General features: G+C 35.6%; 1 protein-coding gene across 1 annotated transcript in view; it reads left to right on the top strand.

Moving 5' to 3' along the window:
• The window catches only part of LOC121430641 (voltage-dependent calcium channel subunit alpha-2/delta-1-like), a 50,041-nt gene that overhangs the window by 14,713 nt on the left and 11,135 nt on the right, over positions 1-24,193 (top strand). The window contains exons 3-15 of the mRNA XM_041627961.1: positions 3,091-3,240; positions 6,260-6,411; positions 11,521-11,673; positions 13,364-13,528; positions 14,249-14,377; positions 14,803-14,931; positions 15,653-15,774; positions 16,785-16,888; positions 17,781-18,034; positions 21,981-22,125; positions 22,726-22,872; positions 23,175-23,285; positions 23,984-24,089. Coding sequence (XP_041483895.1) covers positions 3,091-3,240; positions 6,260-6,411; positions 11,521-11,673; positions 13,364-13,528; positions 14,249-14,377; positions 14,803-14,931; positions 15,653-15,774; positions 16,785-16,888; positions 17,781-18,034; positions 21,981-22,125; positions 22,726-22,872; positions 23,175-23,285; positions 23,984-24,089 — 1,867 coding nt within the window. The remainder of the gene's footprint in view (positions 1-3,090; positions 3,241-6,259; positions 6,412-11,520; positions 11,674-13,363; positions 13,529-14,248; positions 14,378-14,802; positions 14,932-15,652; positions 15,775-16,784; positions 16,889-17,780; positions 18,035-21,980; positions 22,126-22,725; positions 22,873-23,174; positions 23,286-23,983; positions 24,090-24,193) is intronic.

Raw genomic sequence — 24,193 nt, 5'->3', positions numbered from 1 at the left:
CGCTGGTACATGTACTTGTGGGCCTGTTTCAAAATTGGTAACCATCATGCTTATTTTTGAAAGTTGTTTTTAAACGATGTTTTTTCATTTTTTATTGATGATTCATATCTCCTCTTTCATGAAATATAAGTATCCATTCAATTTTTACAACTTTTCTTGAATTTTTCGCAAATTTTATAACATGATGCAAATTTGAAAGCATGTCGGACGGAATTCTTTCTCTGAAATTAAATGGTCCTAGGTAACACTTAATATCTTTGTTTTGAAACTGCATGTTTATAAATATTAACATATATATCAATCATCCTTTTGATACATTAACTGGAATCATATATGTAGAAATGAATGATTCCTGCAATTTTAGAAAAGGTAACTCAAAATTTTCTGTCCGACATGCAAAAAATTTCCAAGAAGTTTTCCCTCAGAAAAACCATTGACAATTTTATAGATTTTTCCCAGCCAAGTATCAATGAATTGATTGTAGTCTTAGAATGAATGATGATTTTTAAAATTTACCTGCACCTAAGTAGGAAAAAATAAGGATAACTTTTTTTTCCATCCGACATGAAAGTGGCATGTCGGACGGAATCTATTGAGATAGCACACATTACACTTCTGTTCTGCAGCTTTCAGTGTACAATAACCTCATATATTACAGTTCAGATTCTGGACACACACAATTAAACAGTACTTAGGTATGGTATTTTCCTGCAATCTGATTGGTCAGAAGTGATGTACACTTTCAATATGTAAAGCACATGGCTTGGGACCTTCCTCTTGCTTTCACCTTTCCAGTACTTGTGTTTTACTGGCCAAGGTAGTGTCCTGTTTTACTGTAGAAAACTAACATTATGTATTGCTTTAAGCATTTTCTAAATGAATAGTAAGAAGTTTAAAACTCAGAGATGCATGTGGGATACAAAATTTGCCCAAAATATAGCTGAAGAAAATGATAATCTACTTCATAAGATGCTCATGTTTTTGGATTGGGGAAGGGAGGACTCTGTGCACTTTAGCAACTCAGTGCATGGGCTATAGCCTATGCACAAATCTATCAAGTGTCTTGTGGAAAGTTAAAATAATACTTGACTGCAATATTGTCTGCTTGTTTTACAATTCAATATGAGAGTGCACTGTTTTACATCTGAATTTGTGAATGATAATAATAATAATAATAGGGTAAATAATAATGATAAAATGATAAAAATAATTTTTCATAATACCTGAAATCAATTTTTGTTTCTCAATTTTTATGAAACTGTATCCCACAATTTGTTATAACATCCTAAAAATAAACAGTGAAAAAAGAAAAAAAATTCTGGATGTGTGCAAAGAACTTAAAACTTATTTAATTTACCATCCTGATGAATTTATTTCGCGAAAAAGCTATCGTGTTTTGGTTGTGATTTTCAGTGTCCTTGAAGTTGCAAGAATGTGGGAGCGTTCAAAAAATGCAATTAGATGCAAAAATTGGCGTGACTCCCTTGATGCTCAAGATCGAAAAGAAAAAGACAGAAATAGAAAACGTCAAGAAAGACAAAAACTTAAACAAAACAAGGAAAAATATGAGTCTGCTCTTCTGAAAGACAAGTGTCGTAAGAGAATGAAAGCAAGAAATGCTTCCTTGTCTTCTATCTCAACTAGTCATCAGTCTGCAACTTCTGATCCCACTTCTAACTTGTCTGCTTCCACTGCCATCCATGCTCCTAATACAGCTAATACATCCTCTACATTCTCTGCTTCTACTCCTGAGCCAGCATGCACCACCAAACCATCTACCCCACCATCTAAATCCAGTCCATTCAGCACGAAGCACTCAGCACTAATTTCTGATATTAAAGCTGTCAAACTTGAGTGAAAGTTTGCACCACTTTCTGTGAGGTCTTATGCAATCATTTTCTTTTGAATTGCATTGTTATTCAACTTTGACGGGAAGACTGTTTATTGTTCATTGTTCACCAAAAATACTATTGCGATTTGAAAGTCTCATAATTCATGAAATTAGAAAAAAATTGGGGTGATACGATATGCTGTAATTCTGGTAATTTCATTACTGAGAAATAATGAATCGTACAAAAATTGTACTGAACAGCTAAGTGCATTTTGACTGTGTGCTATTAATCATGTCGGACGGAACCTAGCATGTCGGACGGAATTTCATCAATGTTCCTATGGTAACAAAGTTATAAATAGATGTCAGATCTTTTTAACTATGAAAAACATTAGTACCCATGATGACCTTTCTACAAAAGGCAAGGAATTAATGATTTGGGCAAATTGCTAAAAAAGTAACATTTTCATTTCGTCCGACATGATTGGTTCCGTCCGACATGAAGTGTTTTTGAATAGTTCCTGTTGCCATGACAACAATCCTTGAATAAAGATTTTTTTGAGAATTTAATGTTTGGTTGTTCTTCTGTTTATTTGACTGTGAATTACTCACTTATCACTTAAACTTTTGATAGAATAATAACTTGAATAAGAAAAGTCAAGGGTCCTCATTTCTATCGATTCCGTCCGACATGGTCAGTTTTTGCCCTTTTACAGACAAATTTTGAAAAGATACTTGGGAAGTTACTTATACATGATGAAAGTCATGTAAGCTCTCCATGTCCCTGTACAGAAGTCTAAAGAAAACTACCTCTAACAAAAATGACAGCTTCTTTTGCTATCAAATTCCGTCCGACATGATTACGACAATTTTGAAACAGGCCCTTGTGCGTATGTTAAAAGTGGAAATTTTTAAATTCTATGGTCTTGTTTACAGTATATTTTTCTTTCTTTTCGGTATCAATTTGATATTAAAGGATGAAGTCGGCTTTCAAGTGTCATTACACAAGCATGAATATGATTATGAGTGCACTTTATAATACACTGCACATGTACAAAGAAAATTGATCAGATGTTGATCTGATCACATACATGTACATGTATGTGTACACTTTGGACTTTTGCGGGTTGTCATAATGCTCTTTATAGATGTATAAATTTTGTGTATTATGATTATCATCATTATTTATACCACTCAGCATATACATCTATTCCTGTTCACTGTTTGTAAACAAAATTAACCCATGTTTTTATTTTTAGCTTACAAGTGAAGGTTTACAGTCTCACCACACCCAGCATTTCTTTGACACAGCAAACTACACCTTACAAGAGAAAAATGGCAATGAGACCGTCAAAAGGGTCAAAGACCTTTTAGGGGAGTACTTCGTGAGGAAGGAGAGGGCAGCTAGAGTGAGTGGTTCATTTCAGAATTCATTGTCCAATTTTGATTTGTTTGCCTGTCAACACAAAGTTTGTGCCAACGGCATTGTAATATGAAGTGGATACTAGTTAATGACAGATCCAGATGAGGCACAAGAAACATGCATTCCCTCTAACATTATATTTTGGGAATTACAACATCAGTTTATACATGTATGTACAAGAGAGTTGTAAGCTTTGGCACCTCAGATTGCATTGAATTCATATTCAAACTATATTTGATTGATAAATCAGATAACGATTTGATTTATTCTTGATTATAGTCAAGCCCTGTGTATGTAATACGCAAATTTCAAATATGATATACCGGTATACATGTAGATGAACCTAAATGTAATGCAGCTATTACAATCCTAAATGTAGCCCTATGCCCTCTGAAATATTAGACCAGAGCAAACGTTGCGTCACCTAAAATAGAGGTGGCTCATAACAAATTATTGTTTACCAGGGCCCCATCTTACAAAGAGTAGCGATAGATCCAATCAACCACAACAATGGATGGCCAGCAACGTCAACATCTAAAACGCAAATTTGTTCAAAATATTTTCTAGATGTGATGTATAATCATACATTCATTGTTCTATTGAAGATTCAGTGTGATTCTCTTTGTTTACTGAGGAGATTGTGCAAATTTCCTTCAGAAAAAAATTATGGTTGGATTTCCATACATTGGATCAATCATAGCTCTTTGTATGATGGGGGGGGGGGGGCAGGTCGCAAGTCTTCACCAGTGAAAATATATTAAAATGATAAAAATTAAAATCTGGTTTCAGATCTGATAACATTCACTATTCATACAAGGGGTACTAAAGTTTTCACATATTGAATTTGAGATCTACTTAAATGAAATCAAGTTGATTTCATTATTAATCAACCCATAGAAAGTCTCATTGCATGGAGGATTTTTAATTTTATTTTTGTGAATTTGTTGGCCTGTAACATGGTTATATTGTCCCATTTAGTGTGGCCGACATTTACTTAATTACAACCTAGCCCTGAAATGGTGCTAAGCTATAGCATCATTGTTGAAATATAACAGATTTGTATGCAAATGTTTGTAAATAAAACATTTTGCAGTCCTGGGTGATTGTTTCATTTTGATATGGTCATTTTTGACCAATCACTATTAAAAATGTTGGTTCTGAACAGTGGCGGCACCAGGATTTTCAAAGTGGGGGGGCAAATGGGGGGCAAAAGAAAATATTGGGGGGGCAAGGGCAGTCAAAATTTTTTTTTGCATGTGTGGAAAAATCGAGCGCGAAGCGCGAGTTTTAGTGGCCCCAATAAACATTTTTTTGTTACACTTGATATAAACAGAAATTTTTGTAAAATCAGGTAATGCTTAATGGAGCAAAGTTATTGATCAAAACTAGATCATGAACTGAACATTTACATATATGTAATCTTAAGGCGTAGACCTATTCTACTTTTACATTTTTGTATCACATCAGAAAAAATGCATGCAGCAAAACAAACAGCATTGTCAATGTATGCAAGGTAATAATGTAAAAAAAAGGGAAAAATGCTAACCAACTAATTGCAAAACATAACTTGTCTACATATTTTCCAAGCACATGTAAAGTTACTGACATCTGTAGGCTTATACTTACATTCCTACTTGAGCGTTATCCTGGTCGTTGGGTATCTCATGATGAACCTGTCAACCACCTCTTCCAGGTCGATAGCAAGAGCTCTTTCTCGGTGGACACTTATTACCGCGAGGCTTTTGAGCCTGCTGTTAGTCATGTTGGCTCTGAGATGATTTTTGATGAGCTTGAGTTAACTGAAGGTTCTTTCACAAGAAGCTGTACTTACTGGGATGATTGCAGCTATTTTCACTAACTTGTACAGTTCTTCAAAGGACATAGTAAGTGGCTTCAGGTGTTCCGCGACATCAATCAAAGTTTCTAGTTTGGTGTCAGACCTTTCAATCATTCTCTTGACAAGTCTCATTTCAGTTTTGATGTCCTCAAGATTGAGTTTATAGTGCACTGCAAGAGGCTTGACAGTTTCGAAGTCCAGAAACTTATGAGACTTAGGATCCAGAGCTGCAAGTGAACGAAAGATCTGCAGATTTTCGTTGCTAAATCTTCTACTTAATTCACCTAAAAACACATCCACTGTAGGATTAAGTATTGCTATTTTCATGCTAGCTGCATCAGACACTTTGTCACGCTTTCCGAGCTTAGACAGAACTACAAAGTCATCCATTGTTGATGGTGCACTGGTTTGTCTGCGTTTATTGCTACATTTAAGTCCATTTTCCTTTGCTAGTGTAAGTGATTCACTGAAGTAGCTATCAGCTTAAGAGGGAGGGGACAGAACACCCATCGCAGATTGCACATCTTTACATAGCCTATTTACTTTTTCACTAAAAACCATGACGGTGACAAATTATGAACGAAGAGTTCAAGCATTCTTATTTGTTAATGAAGCAAATCGATGAGTTTAATCCAAATTTTACATGAGTAGATGCATATTTATTTCAAGGAAGGGGGCAGACTTTGAGTATTTGTCCTCCACGCCCCCCCCCCAAAGAATAAACATTGCTGACGACAGAATACACGCCATGTACTGTAGTTTAACACTTACATTAGCTTGTGTATCACACATTGAAATGTCTGCCTTAATGCAAGATATAACAAGCGATATAAACTTATTACAAACTAATAGTGTGCGAGGAAGCCAACAGCGACTAAGTGAGAAAATTTTCAAGTTTTGAAGAGCAGAAAATGGTATTTTAGAGCACTTCACAGCTGAGCTTGAATATGTAGTACGACAGCATCTACTTATTTACAAATTACTGTATAATTTTCTTTTAAGTCCTCAAAATTTCTGGGGGGGCAACTGGGGGGCAAAGCTTCTGAGTGGGGGGGCAAATGCCCCCCCATGCCCCCCCTTGGTGCCGCCACTGGTTCTGAAATATATTAATAAACTTGAACCTGGCTATTGATATGCACCTATTAAATTTTTGTTTTCTCCTTTTCAGAAAATCGTTCAGAAAGTTGTTGACCTGTATGACAGCTTCATGAATTCAACCAATGATCATTTTAATTTCACAAAGCTCTCTCAACTCAACGACAGTATGTATAGAGATGCTGATATCTCAGACTCGCTTCCAGAGGACATTGCCTTTAACTCGTAAGTTTCTTGAAGCCACGCGCACACTGTGCGATCCGTTGCAACGCTACTTTTTAATGAATTGCATTCTGCATTAAATGTGACAATTTGAAGAAGCAAAATGATTTCATTTGAAGTTTGGCATAATGTTAGGAATAATTAAATCATAATTTTGCTTTGCGGCAAGCCCTGTGTTCAGAGTAAAGTCAAAATTGGCTTTGATTCGCAAGTGATGATGACATCATTGCGATTTGGAATTGATTTTGCTTTTATTCTATCAGGACAGAGGACATTGCCTTTAACTCGTAAGTTTCTTGAAGCCACGCGCACACTGTGCGATCCGTTGCAACGCTACTTTTTAATGAATCGCATTCTGCATTAAATGTGACAATTTGAAGAAGCAAAATGATTTCATTTGAAGTTTGGCATAATGTTAGGAATAATTAAATCATAATTTTGCTTTGCGGCAAGCCCTGTGTTCAGAGTAAAGTCAAAATTGGCTTTGATTCGCAAGTGATGATGACATCATTGCAATTTGGAATTGATTTTGCTTTTATTCTGTCAGGGAGGCCCGAACTTGACTGAGTTTCGATTTCAGTAGTCCTATCACATTCGTGATTGCTAAAATTTTATTGGTTGGAGTGTTCAAATGAAATGTTACTGCAACTTCTTTGAAATTCAGATCGCAACAAATCAGTGTGCGCTGGGCTAAACCTTTAGGAATATTGAACAGTCTATTATATGCGCAAAATATACAACAGACAATAATCAGTGCAAAGCAATGTGCAACAAAGAGTGCAGTGATACTACATGATGCCATGAAAAGATACACGTATGTAAGCCACACTTATGAGATCAAACTAATCTTGAAGTGAGGCCATATACACTTGTTGTGGTAAGTGACAGGATTCGCTCAATAACTTTTCTTTCCTTCGAGGGGATACATGTACATGTGGAGATATAATGATATTGGAAGTCTTCATTTTATGGAATACCCAAAATATTCCACTTTTTATGGCCAATATTGCATTCATCTTCTCGATTCATGCAATATTTCCCTCTTATAATATGTGTATCTCTGGTACAGTCCCACCAATCAAACGTTTCCCTTTTTTCTAGTTATATCTATGTATCTTTGCACGGTTGGATGGAATTTGCCCTTTCTTGTGTATATTGATTAATCATATTTCAGATATATATATATGTATTCTGTATTTTGTATACTGTTCTGTTAAATTTGTATGTGAATCTTTTTACTGTTTACAAACATTTACAATACAGCCATTGGCTGCCAAGAATGTTTTGATGCCTAATAAAGACCATTACTATTAGTATCCAATTCTGAGTCATGCAATATTTATTGTAAATGTGAAATATAAAACTTCCAAGTTTGGAACAAATCACAATTTGCTTATTTTCTGAATATGTAATTGCAAACACAAATTTATTTTACCATGCAGTTATTTCAAACAGTCTATTTTATTTATCTAACATTGTAAAAGATATATCATGGTGTAAACACAATTTTATTTACCCTGCAGGTATTTCAAACAGCTGGTACTGTAAGTTATTTTCTAGCATCACAGGTTCACATTCATGTTAAACAATTTTAAATGATTCCAAGCCATTATTTCTTTTGATGAAGTCAACTCTTTTAACTATGCTGGTATTTTAAACAGACAGTAATTTATTCTCCTTGCATCATGAAGATATCACAATGTAAGCACAATATGCAGATATTTCAAACAGCCAGTAAATATTCTTTTTGCATTGCATTGTATAGTGTGAACACAATTTTATTTTACCATGCAGGTATTTCCAACAGCCAGTAACTTATTCTAATATCGTAAAGATAACTGTGTGAACCCAATTTTATTTTACCATGCAGGTATTTCAAACAGCCAGTAAGTTATTCTTCTAACATCGTAAAGATAACTATGTGAACCCAATCTTATTTTATCATGCAGGTATTTCAAACAGCCAGTATTCTTCTAACATGGTAAAGATAACTGTGTGAACCCAATTTTGTTTTATACTATGCAGATATTTCAAACAGCCAGTGAATATTCTTCTTGCATTGTATTGTATAGTGTGAACACAATTTTATTTTACCATGCAGGTAATTACAACAGCCAGTAAGTTATTCTTCTAACATCGTAAAGAAAAATGTGTGAACCCAATTTCGTTTTACCATGCAGGTATTTCAAACAGCCAGTAAGTTATTCTTCTAAAATCGTAAAGATAACTGTGTGAACCCAATTTCATTTTACTATGCAGGTATTTCCAACAGCCAGTAAGTTATTCTTCTAACATCGTAAAGATAACTGTGTGAACACAATTTCATTTTATCATGCAGGTATTTCAAACAGCCAGTAAGTTATTCTTCTAACATCATAAAGATAACTGTGTGAACCCAATTTTGTTTTATACTATGCAGATATTTCAAACAGCCAGTGAATATTCTTCTTGCATTGTATTGTATAGTGTGAACACAATTTTATTTTACCATGCAGGTAATTACAACAGCCAGTAAGTTATTCTTCTAACATCGTAAAGAAAAATGTGTGAACCCAATTTCGTTTTACCATGCAGGTATTTCAAACAGCCAGTAAGTTATTCTTCTAAAATCGTAAAGATAACTGTGTGAACCCAATTTCATTTTACTATGCAGGTATTTCCAACAGCCAGTAAGTTATTCTTCTAACATCGTAAAGAAAAATGTGTGAACCCAATTTCGTTTTACCATGCAGGTATTTCAAACAGCCAGTAAGTTATTCTTCTAAAATCGTAAAGATAACTGTGTGAACACAATTTCATTTTATCATGCAGGTATTTCAAACAGCCAGTAAGTTATTCTTCTAACATCATAAAGGTAACTGTGTGAACCCAATTTTATTTTACCATCGGGTATTTCAAACAGCCAGTATTCTTCTAACATGGTAACTGTGTGAACCCAATTTTGTTTTTATACTATGCAGATATTTCAAACAGCCAGTAAATATTCTTCTTGCATTGTATTATATAGTGTGAACACAAGTTCATTTTACCATGCAGGTATTTCCAACAGACAGTAAGTTATTCATCTAACATAGGAAAGATAACTGTGTGAACCCAATTTTTTTACTATGCAGGTATTTCAAACAGCCAGAAAGTAATTCTTCTAACATCGTAAAGAAAAATGTGTGAACCCAATTTTATTTTACCATGCAGGTATTTCAAACAGCCAGAAAGTAATTCTTCTAACATCGTAAAGAAAAATGTGTGAACCCAATTTTGTTTTACTATGCAGGTATTTCAAACAGCCAGTAAGTTATTCTGCTAACATCATAAAGATATCTGACAATGTGAACAGAGCTATGTTTTTCCATGCATTTATTTCAAACAGCCAGTAAGTTATTCTTCTAATATCGTAAAGATTACTGTGTGAACCCAATTTTGTTTTACATGAAGGTATTTCAAACGGCAAGTAAGTTATTCTTCTAACATGGTAAAGATATCTGACAATGTGAACAGAGCTTTGTTTTACCATGCATTTATTTCAAATAGCCAGTAAGTTGTTCTTCAAATATCGTAAAGATAAATGTGTGAACCCAATTTTGTTTTACCATGCAGGTATTTCAAACAGCCAGTAAGTTATTCTGCTAACATCATAAAGATATCTGACAATGTGAACAGAGCTATGTTTTACCATGCATTTATTTCAAACAGCCAGTAAGTTATTCTTCTAATATCGTAAAGATTACTGTGTACTGTGTGAACCCAATTTTGTTTTACATGAAGGTATTTCAAACGGCAAGTAAGTTATTCTTCTAACATCGTAAAGATAACTGTGTGAACCCAATTTTATTTTACCATGCAGGTATTTCAAACAGCCAGTAAGTTATTCTTCTAACATCATAAAGATATCTGACAATGTGAACAGAGCTATGTTGAATTTATTTCAAATAGCCAGTAAGTTATTCTTCTAACATCGTAAAGATAACTGTGTGAACCCAACTTTGTTTTACCATGCAGGTATTTCAAACAGCCAGTAAGTTATTCTTCTAACATCGTAAAGATAACTGTGTGAACCCAATTTTGTTTTACTATGCAGGTATTTCAAAAAGCCAGTAAGTTATTCTTATAACATCGTAAAGAAAAATGTGTGAACCCAATTTCGTTTTACCATGCAGGTATTTCCAACAGCCAGTAAGTTATTCTTCTAACATCGTAAAGATAACTGTGTGAACCCAATTTTGTTTTACTATTCAGGTATTTCCAACAGCCAGTAAGTTATTCTTCTAACATCGTAAAGATAACTGTGTGAACCCAATTTTGTTTTACCATGCAGGTATTTCAAACAGCCAGTAAGTTATTTTTCTAACATTATAAAGACAACTTTGTGAACCCAATTTTGTTTTACCATGCTGGTATTTCAAACAGCCAGGAAGTTATTCTTCTAACATCGTAAAGATAACTTTGTGGACCCAATTTTGTTTTACCATGCTGGTATTTCAAACAGCCAGTAATTTTTTTTCTAACATCCGAAAGATATCTGACAGTGTGAACAGAGCTTTGCTTTGTTTACCATGCAGGTATTTCAAACAGTGAGTAAGTTATTCTTCTAACATCGTAAAGATAACTGTGTGAACCCAATTTTATTTTACCATGCAGGTATTTCAAACAGCCAGTAAGGCTTATTCTAACATCGTAAAGACAACTGTGAACCCAAATTTGTTTTACCATGCAGGTATTTCAAACAGCCAGTAAGACTTATTCTAACATCGTAAAGATAATCGTGTGAACCCAATTTTGTTTTACCATGCAGGTATTTCCAAGAGCAAGGAAGTTATTCTTCTAGCATCGTAAAGATAACTGCGTTAATACAATTTTGTTTTACCATGCAGGTATCTCAAACAGCCAGTAAGTTATTCTTCTAACGTCGTAAAGACAACTGTGTGGACCCAATTTTGTTTTACCATGCTGGTATTTCAAACAGCCAGTAATTTTTTTTCTAACATCCGAAAGATATCTGTCAGTGTGAACAGAGCTTTTTTTTATTTACCATGCAGGTATTTCAAACAGTGAGTAAGTTATTCTTCTAGCAACTTAAAGATAACTGTATGAACCCAATTTTGTTCTACCATGCAGGTATTTCAAACAGCCAGTAAGTTATTCTTCTAGCATCGTAAAGATATCTGACAGTGTGAACAGAGCTGATAAGGGCGTAATTAAGAGCACGTACTTCACAAGTGGGTTAGAAGAAATCTTCAAAGAGAACCATGAAGAAGACAACTTACTGAGGTAAAATAAATAGTTTTTATTTCTAACTTGGTATTTTGTCTATTTTGTAGGGGCATCATGGCCGGTCTAGGGGTTACGATGCTTGTTGTCTCGCCCACCAGAGATGAAGGCGAGACTTCCGGATCCAAATGTCGTCCGTCCTTCACAAACCTAATGACACATAACTCCACAACCGTAAGTCACTTTTCGACCAAACTTGAATGGTAGATGAACTTGGGACGCCTGCATCTTATGCTGCAGTCGGAGGTCACATGGTAAGGTCAAAGATCATTTTAGGTCAATGTTAAAGTTTACATGCAAGACTCTCTTATGACACCTAACTCCACAACCTCAAGTCACTTTTCGACCAAACTTGGATGGTAGATGAACTTGGGACGCCTGCATTTTATGCTGCAGTCGGAGGTCACATGGTAAGGTCAAAGATCATTTTAGGTCAGTGTTAAAGTTTACATGCAAGACTCTCTTATGACACCTAACTCTGCAACCGTAAGTGACTTTTCGACCAAACTTGGATGGTAGATGGACTTGGGACGCCTGCATGTTATGCTGCAGTCAGAGGTCACATGGTAAGGTCAAAGGTTATTTTCGGGTCAACGTTAAAGTTTACATGCAAGACCTTCTTATGACACCTAACTCTGCAACCGTAAGTGACTTTTCAACCAAACTTGGATGGTAGATGTACTTAGGCGACCTTGCATGTTATGCTGCAGTCGGAGGTCACATGGTGACATCAAAGGTCATTTTCAGGTCAACGTTAAAGTGCAAGGCTCTCTTATAACACCTAACTCTGCAACCGTTAGTTGCTTTTCAACCAAACTTGGACGGTAGATGTACTTAGGCGACCTTGCATGTTATGCTGCAGTCGGAGGTCACATGGTAAGGTCAAAGGTCATTTTCAGGTCAACATTAAAGTTTACATGCAAGGCTCTAATGACAAGTGTTATTCCATCCCAGTCATTTCACAATGAAGTTTCGATACAAATCTGTTGCGTGCTCTCGCAAATCACGATATTTCTGGTTATTTTCATAAGTGGGCGAGACACAAAATCGCTTTTGCCTTGTCTTTTAAACTGAGGTTACATGGGTTTCGCTTGCCAGCCATGGCATGTTTTGCAAATGGACTATTTGGCAATTAGACCAATTTTTTTTTATTAGTATGTAAGCTAGGGACTACACAAAACAGAGTAAACACATAGTGGGGTAGACAATGAGGCAGTTTACCCAAACCAATAACCTGACTCTAAGTTTCCTGGTCAAAGGTCATTGGTTAAAATCACATAATACACATGTTTGATATCTATCAGTTTAACTTGTGGCTTTAAAGACTTGAAATTACATATCATAGATGAGCAGGACAATTACATTTTGGTTTTTGAAAAAAACATGTATCACATTTTATAGCAAGTACAAGTAGGTATGTATGAATCGTCATCACAAGTATTCAGGGGTGTGAGAGCACAGATTTTTATCTGATTTCAGATTTTTTTTTGTTTTGATTTTCAGCTTAATTTCAGCTTATTTTTGGCTTTCCTCTGTGAAAAAGTACATTTATGAGAGGTCTTTCTTTTTCAGACTTTTTTCCAACACTCTTCAGTATTTTTCATATTTTTTTTTGTGACCACTCACAAAAAAGCATGTTGGAGGATATCAATTGTAGTTTCTTCACCATTCTTTACATTCTATTTTATAGGTGGCAATATTTTGGTTCAGTAGAGGGCCTTGTGAGGCTGTACCCAGGCCGAGAGTGGGACACCAACTTTGTAGGGTTCTACAACGACTACGACCCTAGAGTCAGGCCATGGTACATAGCAGCCACCAGCGGACCGAAAGATGTTGTCATTGTACTAGACTGCAGGTAAGAACTAACAGTCCATCAAGCCTTCTTAGTTGCTTCAGTCACACTGGCGTAAATGGCTCCAGACCAAGACAAGCTACAATGTTATTTCCAATGTTGGAAAAGGACATACATGTGTTAGTGTGACAAGGGCCCCTATTCTGAAGTCGGATTTAGCCATTTTGTGTACGCTGTATGCTTCGTATATGTTCTATGTGCTCTTTCCTAATTATTTAATGGTAAAGACGTCTGTCGCACTATACTTTCCTGACAGTTAAGAGAGAGATTGAACTGTTACAGTACATTGTACCTCTACTTTTAGAGATTTATGTCACCATTGGCTATCCGTACATGTGCATGTACACCACAGCTGTAGACCCGAGTTTTAATTAAGCCTGACTTCAGAATATGTGTCTAACATTTGAGACCACCAACTTTTAGCATGCTTCAATGAGAAATGTACTTTCAATCATTGTCAACCATTATTAGAATTTAGAGAAGCTAGTATATCACGGAAAGTATGGGGTAGATGCTAGTTTGCATAATATATCACCAAATTGAAACTTTGACATCTGTAACTCAATCTCTGAATACTTTGATGGATTTTTGGAAAATATTCACCAATATTTTTCTATATTTTCCTGTTTTATTATGAAATCAAGTATTGTTATGGTACAGTTTTTGTGTTTACATTGTTCCCTTGCCTCACATGTTTTTCCCTTTTTCTTGTTTTTTTTCCAGCTACTCTATGAAAGGAGAAAAGTTCAAGATTGCCACCGAAGTAGTTAAGACTGTTCTTGATACGCTGACCAAACAGGATTATGTCAACATCATCTGTGCTCGGGCTAGCCACTGGGATGGAGAGGGAAAGTGAGTCAAGCAAACTTACTCCATCAGAGAAACCCTTCATGATATGACCAACTAGACGCAGCACATAATGTTAATTTCTTGAATTTTTTTGAATAATTTTCCTAAAAAAATATGTTTGGAATGTTTATGAAAAAGACACAGTTTTCAAGTTTTCTAATAGCATAATAATTATAAAATTATGAAAATATTAGTAGTAGTAGTAGATCCAGAGTCAGAATTTTATGGGGAGCGTCCTTGCACCTTTCACCACCCCCCTTGATCTGTGCCTGCATTATCAGAATATTATCAATTTGTATGATGATTATATTTGTACATGTATTATGCAAAGAAGAGATTTAATCATGACATTATTCAGTTTTCAACCAAAATTAGAGTTCTACTATCATAACAGGAAATGAATTTGCCATTTTATCTTTGATATTTAGGTGGTATTATTACAGAACCGAAGTCCAGAGCTGTAAGAATGATACGCTGGTCCCTGCCACCACAGCTCATCGTAAAGACCTGTATTCAAAGACTATTAATCTTGTCCCTGGTGGGACCAGCGAACTCAAGTGAGTTGAACTCTGAAAGGGTTTCATTTTTACATAACAGAGATAACAACTGGGGACTTTAATTCAGCTCAGATTTCTAAAAGTGTTATTGTTAACAAATGTCTTTAGTATTACGAGACAAAGGAATGGCAAAGCACCCTATTGGTAACACACAGTGGGCTATTTCTAACATCTTTTGTCTGCCCAGAACATGCTGTTGGGGAGGGGTTGCATCAGGACCCAATCTCACAACGAGTTGCGATTGATCCAATCAATCACAACTATGGACGGCCAGCAACGTCAAAATCTAAAATGCAAATTTGTTTGAAATGTTTTCTAGATATGATGTTTATTCGTAAATTATTGTTTTCTTGACAATTTACAAAGGACGTTTTGCAAATTTCCTGTAGAAAAAAATATGACACTGATGGATTTCCACAGAGTTATGATTGATTGGATCAATCGTAACTCTTTAAAGACGGGACCCTGCTTTATTTGTTTTTCCCGGGGCCTGTTGCGATAGAGTTACATTTTAACGCAAGTCAAAATATCAAGCGTAATCCCCGAAAACAGGTTTCATTGGTTGTAAATCAAGTTTTGCAAGATTTTTTAGTTGCGTTTGATCACAACTCTTTCTGCAACGTGCCCCAGAACGTAAATAATTTGTATTTGTAATCAACTATTGAATTTTAAAATTAAGAAAATAAAAAATAGATGATTCACTAATATTTTTTGTCATTAGACATGGCTTTCAGAAAGCATTCCAGCTGCTTGGTAGTAGATCGCGAACAGGATGTCAAGCTCTCATTATCCTGGTGACTGATGGGAAGGATACGGACGGAGAACACGTCAGATGTGGGCCAGGTAACAAAGGATTTGATTTGAAATCATGATATTTCAATAATAAAAACGAGGAAACGTTTCTTAGTTGATTTGAAAAAAAAAATTTTGTATTTCCTATGGGGCAAAAGGACCTTTCTAACAAGATTTTCATATTCCTGTCTTTCATTAGTGTAGCGCAATATTAATGATGGTGATCATGTCAATCGTCATGATCCCGATGATGACGACGATGATCAAGTACAATCATGGTGACTGTGATACTGTAATATGTTACATTGCAGCATGGTGATTATGATATTGATACACTCGATTGATTAATTATAATTATTATGACCATAATCTTAATCACCATCATCATAATAATCGTCATCACCTTGACCTTGCATTGTGTATGATCATGTGAATAGAAAACAGTCCACCTTATTCTTCCTCACAACAATTTTTTTTCTGGTTACTAATCATTCTTATTGTTATTGTATTCATGTTAATATTATTTTACCACATTATTTTGTAAACCAAGAGGCAGTTTTTACTTGCACGGTGCACATTCACTTTGAATGTATATAAGTGAAATTTCAAATTACTTCACCATGGCAACCAGCACTGATACACAGAATGTTTCATCCGGGATAGCTTTGAAGCTGCTGAAAAGGATTGCGATTCAAGGTTCAAGATTAAAACCCATTGGCCCATATTATGATAGCAGGTTTAACTTAATCTCATGTTTAAAGTTGTGGTTTAAGTATGGATAGCCAATTGTTACATAGATCACTATACAGTAGAGATATCATACATGTACTTCAGCTCACTTGGCTCTCAAATAATTCATGATTGTGTAGGAAGTATTAATACATGTAGATGATTGTCTTCACCATCGATGAATCAGGAAAGAGCACAGTAAACACAAGAAACATACAACTTAATAATGATTTTGATACTTTTGGCTTCCCATACTTAAACTACAACTTTAAACCTGAGTTTATTAAGTTAAACCTGACTTCAGAATGGGCCATTGAATTGTTTGTATTCAGGTTACTACACCCGAAGTGGTTTTGTACCAGGACCTATCTGCAAGTACCAATGGGAGAAAGTCTGGGATGAGGTTGCTATGGACAACAATAAAGCTAACCCTAGAGTGAGTGAAATCAACCTTGTTAAAAGTCAGAACCTTATCTTTCGGGCGGGAATCCCGCAAGCAAGCCGCTACTCATTACCTATTCGCACACTTCAAGATCCATAGACAAAACAATGAGGATGTCGGAAAGCTGCTATGAAAAGACACATAGTGCCTTTAAAATGAGGTGCCTGCTAAAAAAATGCAGCACAGATTTTGGCAAGGTGTTCCTAAATTGAAAATAACCATCTTGATTATGACCTTGTCTAACTTAGGCTAATGCATCATGAAGCATCAGTTTCATGATCATCAGTTTTCTAAACTTGATTTTGAAAGTCAATCTCAAACAACACACTTGAAAATTCAACTAAATTTTTTCACTTGTTGAAAAAAAAAGTTGGACATTTTGAGTAGTTTCATAAATTGATGCGAGTTTGGTTAATTCCATGAAAACCAGATGCAAAACATGAGATCAGTGATGAATATTACGTGTATATTTATTGTGTGCAGATAAACTAAATGGTTAATAGATGAACTAGGGTGTTTCACCGTCGTTAAGGTATAAATATCGTTTGATAATTTTCAGTTGCGTTTAGCATATCCAGAGCTTCCAACTTGTACTTTTCACTAGTACTTTTTTGTACTGGAAAACAAGAAAATACAGATGGCTTCTTCCAAGATGATGATTTCAATGATGATGAGGTTCAATTTTATGTGTTGTCGAAAGGTATTTCTTTGAAAATACTGATGTTGTCAACAAAATACAGATTTTCAGCTTCTGAAATAGTGAAATTTTCTTGTTCAAGTTGGCAGCTCCTTATCAGTGTACATAACTCTTTATAAAACAACCTCTTGGTCTGTTACACTATTTAAGCAATTTTCCATCGATTCTCTCCTGTCTGCTTTCATCAAGGCAAGAATTTTCAGCTACCTTACCAAAGACGATGGGGAGGAGTTTCCAGGGAAGCTGGCCTGCGATCACCGTGGCAACATGAGGAAGCTGGAGAACGGGGAGGACCTCATCTCTCAGATGGAAGACTATTTCAAGTTCCTGTCCAACAATTCTCTGAATACAGATGGCCTCTGGACAGCACCTTACCTAGACTCCTGGGGGCTGGGCTTAATGGTGACCATTGCCATTCCTGCAATTAGTCAAGTTACTGGAAGGTAAGAACTGTTGATAAAGAAAGAATCAGAACCTCTATTAGCAAATATTGAAGACAGGGGGCTGAATCAGCCCCCTCCCTTTTATGATCTTGGCCGTCGATCACAACGAAAATTGGCACACACGTTACCCATAATGGCGTAATCTACAAAACTATATGACCAAATTTTGCAAAAAATCTCATTGCCAAAAAATTTTCTACATGAAATTTATGCGTAAAATCAAAAGCTTGCTCTAAATCCCTAAAATGCTAATTTTGGTTCACAGACTCTTTTTAGGAATCTTATCAAATGTACTTAAAAAAAATTCAGCATCACATTTATTTTCTTATGTAATTTATTGTTTTCAAAAATTCTTGTTCATTTTTTTTACTTTTTGTTTTGTATTGTTTTTCAATGGAAATTGTCAAGGCCCTTATTTTGACCATAAACAAGAAGAAATTTATTTGATTTTAATCAATAAAAGGAAAAGTACAATGTAATGATACATTTATGAATTTTCAGCTAAAAACACTATTTGCATTGTACATGTATTCTTGTTTTTGAGCAATTTCGGGTCTGCATGCACGTACAAAATGTTGCGTTATTTTAGAACCGCGTACCAGGGGTTCACAGGTTTGGCCAGCAGATTTATCACAAAAAGTAACTTTAGTTTAGAGTCTTTGAACTCTGCGATGAGGTAAATGAATGAGTAAACTACTAGTGGAGCGGGTATGTGACAAAAAATGGCCATGATGCTCGGATCTGGCAGAAATTGTGAAATTTGGCATACAGGGGTATTTTTGGGCGCTGATTTCAAAAATTGCCGGCCCCAAGCGTTTACTTTCTTTAGAGAGGAAGTTCTACTGTAAAGGACAACAAAGAACCTTTCAATTGTGTTCATGTCATCATTTTAGATTGGTGGTGATTTTTTTACCTGACTGCTAAGAAAGCATGAATGCTTGTAAGCAAGCAACCAGAGGACCGACGGCTTAAGGTCCTCTCCGAAGGACCTGGTACTGAGGATTAATGCCTTACCAAAGGGCACTAGCGCACCAAGTGGGAATCAAACCTGTTACTTCAAATGGTGCATTCGAGAGATGATTGAAGACCTCACCTAAGTTTGGCATGGTATTCCATACATCCCACACAGTCATTGGGCCCTTGAAGTCTGTGATCCTTTTTGAAGACTCTCTGCTCTTCCTTCTGTTGTTATATCTGCATTAGTGATCACTCTCTTCCAAATGCTTCCTTCCAAGAAGTCACCGATCACTTTCAACAAGACCATCTCTTATGTGAAGTCCTCCCATCATCACCACAAACTTGTCTCCACCGCATACATTTGGCAATGCCCGCTGAATCTTCTTAGCAATAGCATAGAGGGTTTGGTCTACAGTGAGAACAGGAACTTGCCCAGGATTCAGTAGTTCTGTTGCCTGCTTGATGAGAGTTCATCCCGTGTTTCACCATCTCTAATGTGTGGGCACTCTCTCGGAACATAGGTAACAGTCCTGTAATAGCAGGTGGTGGAGGAACTACATCCTGTGAATTTGCCATGTAGGCTGACCAGGATATGTCCTTTTCACTCTCGAGACCTCCATTCTCCCGCAGTTTGTGTACAATGGAAAGCCACTGACTGTCCTTGTCCTCTGTTCTTGTGGAAACAGTTGGAGTTGACTGATGCTTAGGTTTTCTTGGAATGGGACTAAAAGTGCAGCATGATGATTTCACTTTTCATTGTAAGAATTCAAAGGGCAAGCACACTAGTGCAGGCATTTGATATTTGGTGTCTATAAAACCATTACTGTTAACAAGAGCCCCCCCCCCATTGCACCAATCATAAGTGTCAATTTGCCTTTAAACTAGCGCATATTGAAATTCGAGATATGAAATCTGAACACTGTCTGAGTGGTAGTTTTGAAACTGGCACTTCACATAACTTTACATATTTCTGAATTAAATCATCGACAAGAAAACAAAACCAAGTAAAGATGTCAAATTCCTGATTACGTTAAGCATTCATCCAATGGAATTATTAAAATTACAGTCATCCAAGATTTCATTGTAGTATCTGCTCACCTGCAAAATAACACTTCATTTTGTTTTGCTGGAAAGTAGCTGGCAAAGACCTTCAATATCATCCCCATAGGCTACACCAAATCTGAACAAGGGCAATAAAAGAGGAATCAAAGGGCTGCATGCACTACCACACTTGGTTATGAATAAGAACTAATATGAAAAATAATAAAATTTACCTATGATGGATTAGAAACTATTAAAACTTGTATAGACATGAATAGGCTTTACCAGAAAAAAAACGTATTGGCATAAAGAAGAAAAATTCTCAGGCTATTTGTATAAAAATACCATATATAAAATCTTAGTAATTTAGGAGAATTAGAAAAGCTGATAAATATCCTAGGAAGAGATTCCTTGAATGCTTGAGTTTGATCAGATTATAGCGGTGCTAAAGCCAGGGTAATAATAGTATCATCATCATAATTATATATTCAAATGTGTAATAATAAAGCAACATTTCAGAACACATTTTATGACCCTGATTCTGCAAACATACCGTTGAATGAATTGAAAAAAAATGATACAGGAAAAGATAAGTTCGTTCAGTGCTCATCCACGATTAGATTGATCGATCACATATTAATTACTACCGATATAAAGAATACCCTATTTTGATATGATATTAGAAATCTATGATCTCAAGACATTGTAAATATTATTTCAAATTTTTAGTGTCTATTTTAGTCTATTTAAAAAAGATTTGCTGTATCCTTTATCCTAAGAGATGCGTTGGTCATGAATATAGTCGTGAAATGTCTTTTAATTCATATGGTCTGATAGAGTAGACTAGCTTTCTAAGATGAATAGAAAAGTGAAATTATGATGACAGGTTATATATTATTAAGAATACTACTTCTAAGCAATATTTTAGTCAAGTAATTGAATAAATGGCATGATTTATAAAGTTATTATAGAAGAATTACATTTTTTATTCAAAAAATTGGTGAGAAAACTTGATGAGAATCCGTCCCTTATCATTCATACTCTAAGAAAAACAAGAGAAAACAATATTTCATGGCGGCCATCTTGGATTTCAAAATGGCGTCCGAACCGATGGTCATGTCGCTTGGGGCCGGCAATTTTTTTAATCTGCACCCAAAATTAGCCCTGTATGCCAAATTACAATGCCATAGCTCAAATAGAATTAGTATTAACAAGAAAAAACAACTTATTATGGGGGCCATTTTGGAATTCAAGATGGCCGCATCACAAAATACCTCTACCTGACGATTTTCAGAGCCACGAATGGAGTAGAACTGGAAATATCAAGAGAAAATGAGATCCATGGTGGCCATCGATGGCGGCCATCTTGGATTTCAAAATGGCGGCTGACCCAATGGTCAGATCGCTTGGGCCGGCAATTTCTTAAATCAGCGCCCAAAATACCCCTGTATGCCAAATTTCACACTTTCTGCCAGATTCAAGCATCTTTTTACATACATTATCTACTAGACTATACTGCAAACATCGAAGTGGCATGTAAAAAATGTTGGACAAAATGTTCTGTTGTTTTTTTGTTGTAAAAAAAATCATGATTTTTGCAAATTTGATTCAGAGAAAAATCTACTTTAGATATGAAACAACTGTGGACTTTTATTACCCTGAAAGGATTTTTTTTAAATGGGGGGGTGTGTGGATATTAACTTAAGAACAGTTTAATCTCATGTATCTGGACATGTCGAGACAGGCGCACATCCAGATAAGGGATTTGTTGGATACTGGAGAGTTATTGCAATTATACAAATACATGCAGCTGCCTGCGAATGACTTGATGCGAATCTCGTCATATTGATGGCTGTGGACAGTTGTCAATCATTAATGGCACTCCATTTTTATTTCAAAGCTCATCTTAGTCTTGCCTTGTTTACCTTTTCCTCTTACATACTATCAGCGTCATTGGGGTCGTTGGTATCGATGCTACACTAGATGAGATTGAAAACTTGATCGTCAACGAGCAATGGGGATCCGTTTATGCTTTCTTGATCGACAACGAAGGTCAGACCATCTTCCATCCATTGCTCAAACCAAGCAAAGCGGTAAATACATATTTCTTATTCAGTCCTGATGATGACCTGCGGGGGACCCTTTCATAATACAAATAGTTATGGTTGATAAATATTTGTTATAAGCTACTGAAATCTTTGTATCTGATTGTCTTGTATCAAAATAGTAATCAAACATACTCTGTTTCATCAAATTCTCTCCTGTAGTTATCAGCACATTTTTGTTTAATCCTGTACAATCTATGAAAATTTACAGTTATCATTATTGGAAGTTACTTAGAATGCAGAAATGAAAAATATATCAAAGTTAGGTTAATATTTTTTTGAAAAATGCAATAAATTATTGGTTTAAGATGATGATCTATATATGAAATTGTAGAAATTAGTAACTATATATCATATGAAAATAATATCCATGAGAGAAAATATTAAAAAAAACATCTGAGTTGTTAACCAAACTAAATAAGTTAATCTGTGTGTTTGGCAAAATACGGGGGGAATTCCCAAGGAGAGTAAGGGAAATTCCCAAGATTAGTTCACAAACATCAACATTAAAGCTGTGAGGGTTTTGATCAACTTCTGTTCACATGTAACTATGCTCTCTACCGATCTTACTATATTCTGACTTCACAGCTAGTGGACGACCCTATCTTCATTAACATTGCCAAGCTGGAACAACCTGAGGGGAAGCCAGAGTCTTTTAGTATCATTGAGAAAGAGATGAGAAGAGGAATGAGTGGCTTTCTTTACATTCCTGATGCTATTCGGGGAATCCCCAAGGTTAGTATGACATCATTATAAAGATGTTCTATTAATTGCTTCTATATTTAGGATACTTTTGCTCAGTATAGCAGTTGTGACAAAATTGAAAATTGATGATTTAGCAAACTTTGAGTTATGATAATGGTGATGATGATGATGTTGATGATGGTGATGATGGTGATGATCGTGATGATGATGAAGATGATGATGATGATGATGAAGATGGGGACAATGATGATGACTCGTACTTATGATGACGCTGTCTACCAAATGTTAAATTTTAGTAGATAAGTTTATTTTCTCTGCATTGATCTGGACAGGGTGATTTTGCTGATGGTGTGAAGACTTTGCAGCAGCCAGCAACATATTACTACACCTCACTAAACCAATCCGTTTATTCTTTTGCCTTCAATCTTGCCGATACAGATAAGGTAATTAACACACAAATTTTGAAATTTCATCTATTATGTATTTTATGAAAATTCCCCCAAACCAGTCCCTCTCCCAGTAGTTTTAGTTTCCTCAAATTATTTCAGGTGCAGGATCTCAGGGAGAGTTGTTCCAATTTGATGAATTCTTAAATTTGTGTCAGTTATCACCACATATGAATAGAACTTCCCAGAGGAAATAATGATGATATACCATACTTGCATGTATAGCACTTATCACATTATCATCAAACTTTTCTATATGCTCCTCAGGGCTTTTGGATATTATTACCCTGGTTTTATCCTGGCAAGAATTATACAATGCAAAGTCATTTCAAAGAATTTATAATAATGATGATAAATAATATGTACATTTGTAATGCACTGGTATCCATCATGAGACAATGCTTATGTTAGAGTAAAGGAAACAAAAGGAAAAGGAGAAATGTTAATTCCTACCAGGTTTCCTATTTATGTACCTCACCAGGGATGAGTGCAGCACAATGTGGATAAAGTTCTTCCTGTACATAATAGCACCATGGCAGGGATTTGACCCCTGTCCCTCTGATTGACAGGCAAAATTCAGTACCACTAGACCACAATATCTAATTATTAAATGTGGAATATACAGAGATATGTTTTATTTACGATCATTATACTATACAGCTGTTATAACTTTTTTTATGTATGTGTGTTTATAGAGTTTCAGACGTCTAGAAGAGCCCCCTGATCGAGAGCGATACAACAAAAGCTACTTTAACCTCCTCATTGAATACAACAGCACACTGGCAAGGAAAGAATTACCAGGTAATCTTCTCTCATAAACATTTCATTTTATTGAACAAGGAATGTTAACCCCTACCATGCCATGCACTTTACATTGCACTAGACCGGCAGCACCTGTGTGTTCC

The sequence above is a fragment of the Lytechinus variegatus genome, chromosome 17, assembly GCF_018143015.1.
Source record: "Lytechinus variegatus isolate NC3 chromosome 17, Lvar_3.0, whole genome shotgun sequence".
Classification (NCBI taxonomy): domain Eukaryota; kingdom Metazoa; phylum Echinodermata; class Echinoidea; order Temnopleuroida; family Toxopneustidae; genus Lytechinus; species Lytechinus variegatus.
Note: the sequence above shows the minus strand (reverse complement) of the source record. Positions and strands in the feature narration are given on the sequence as shown.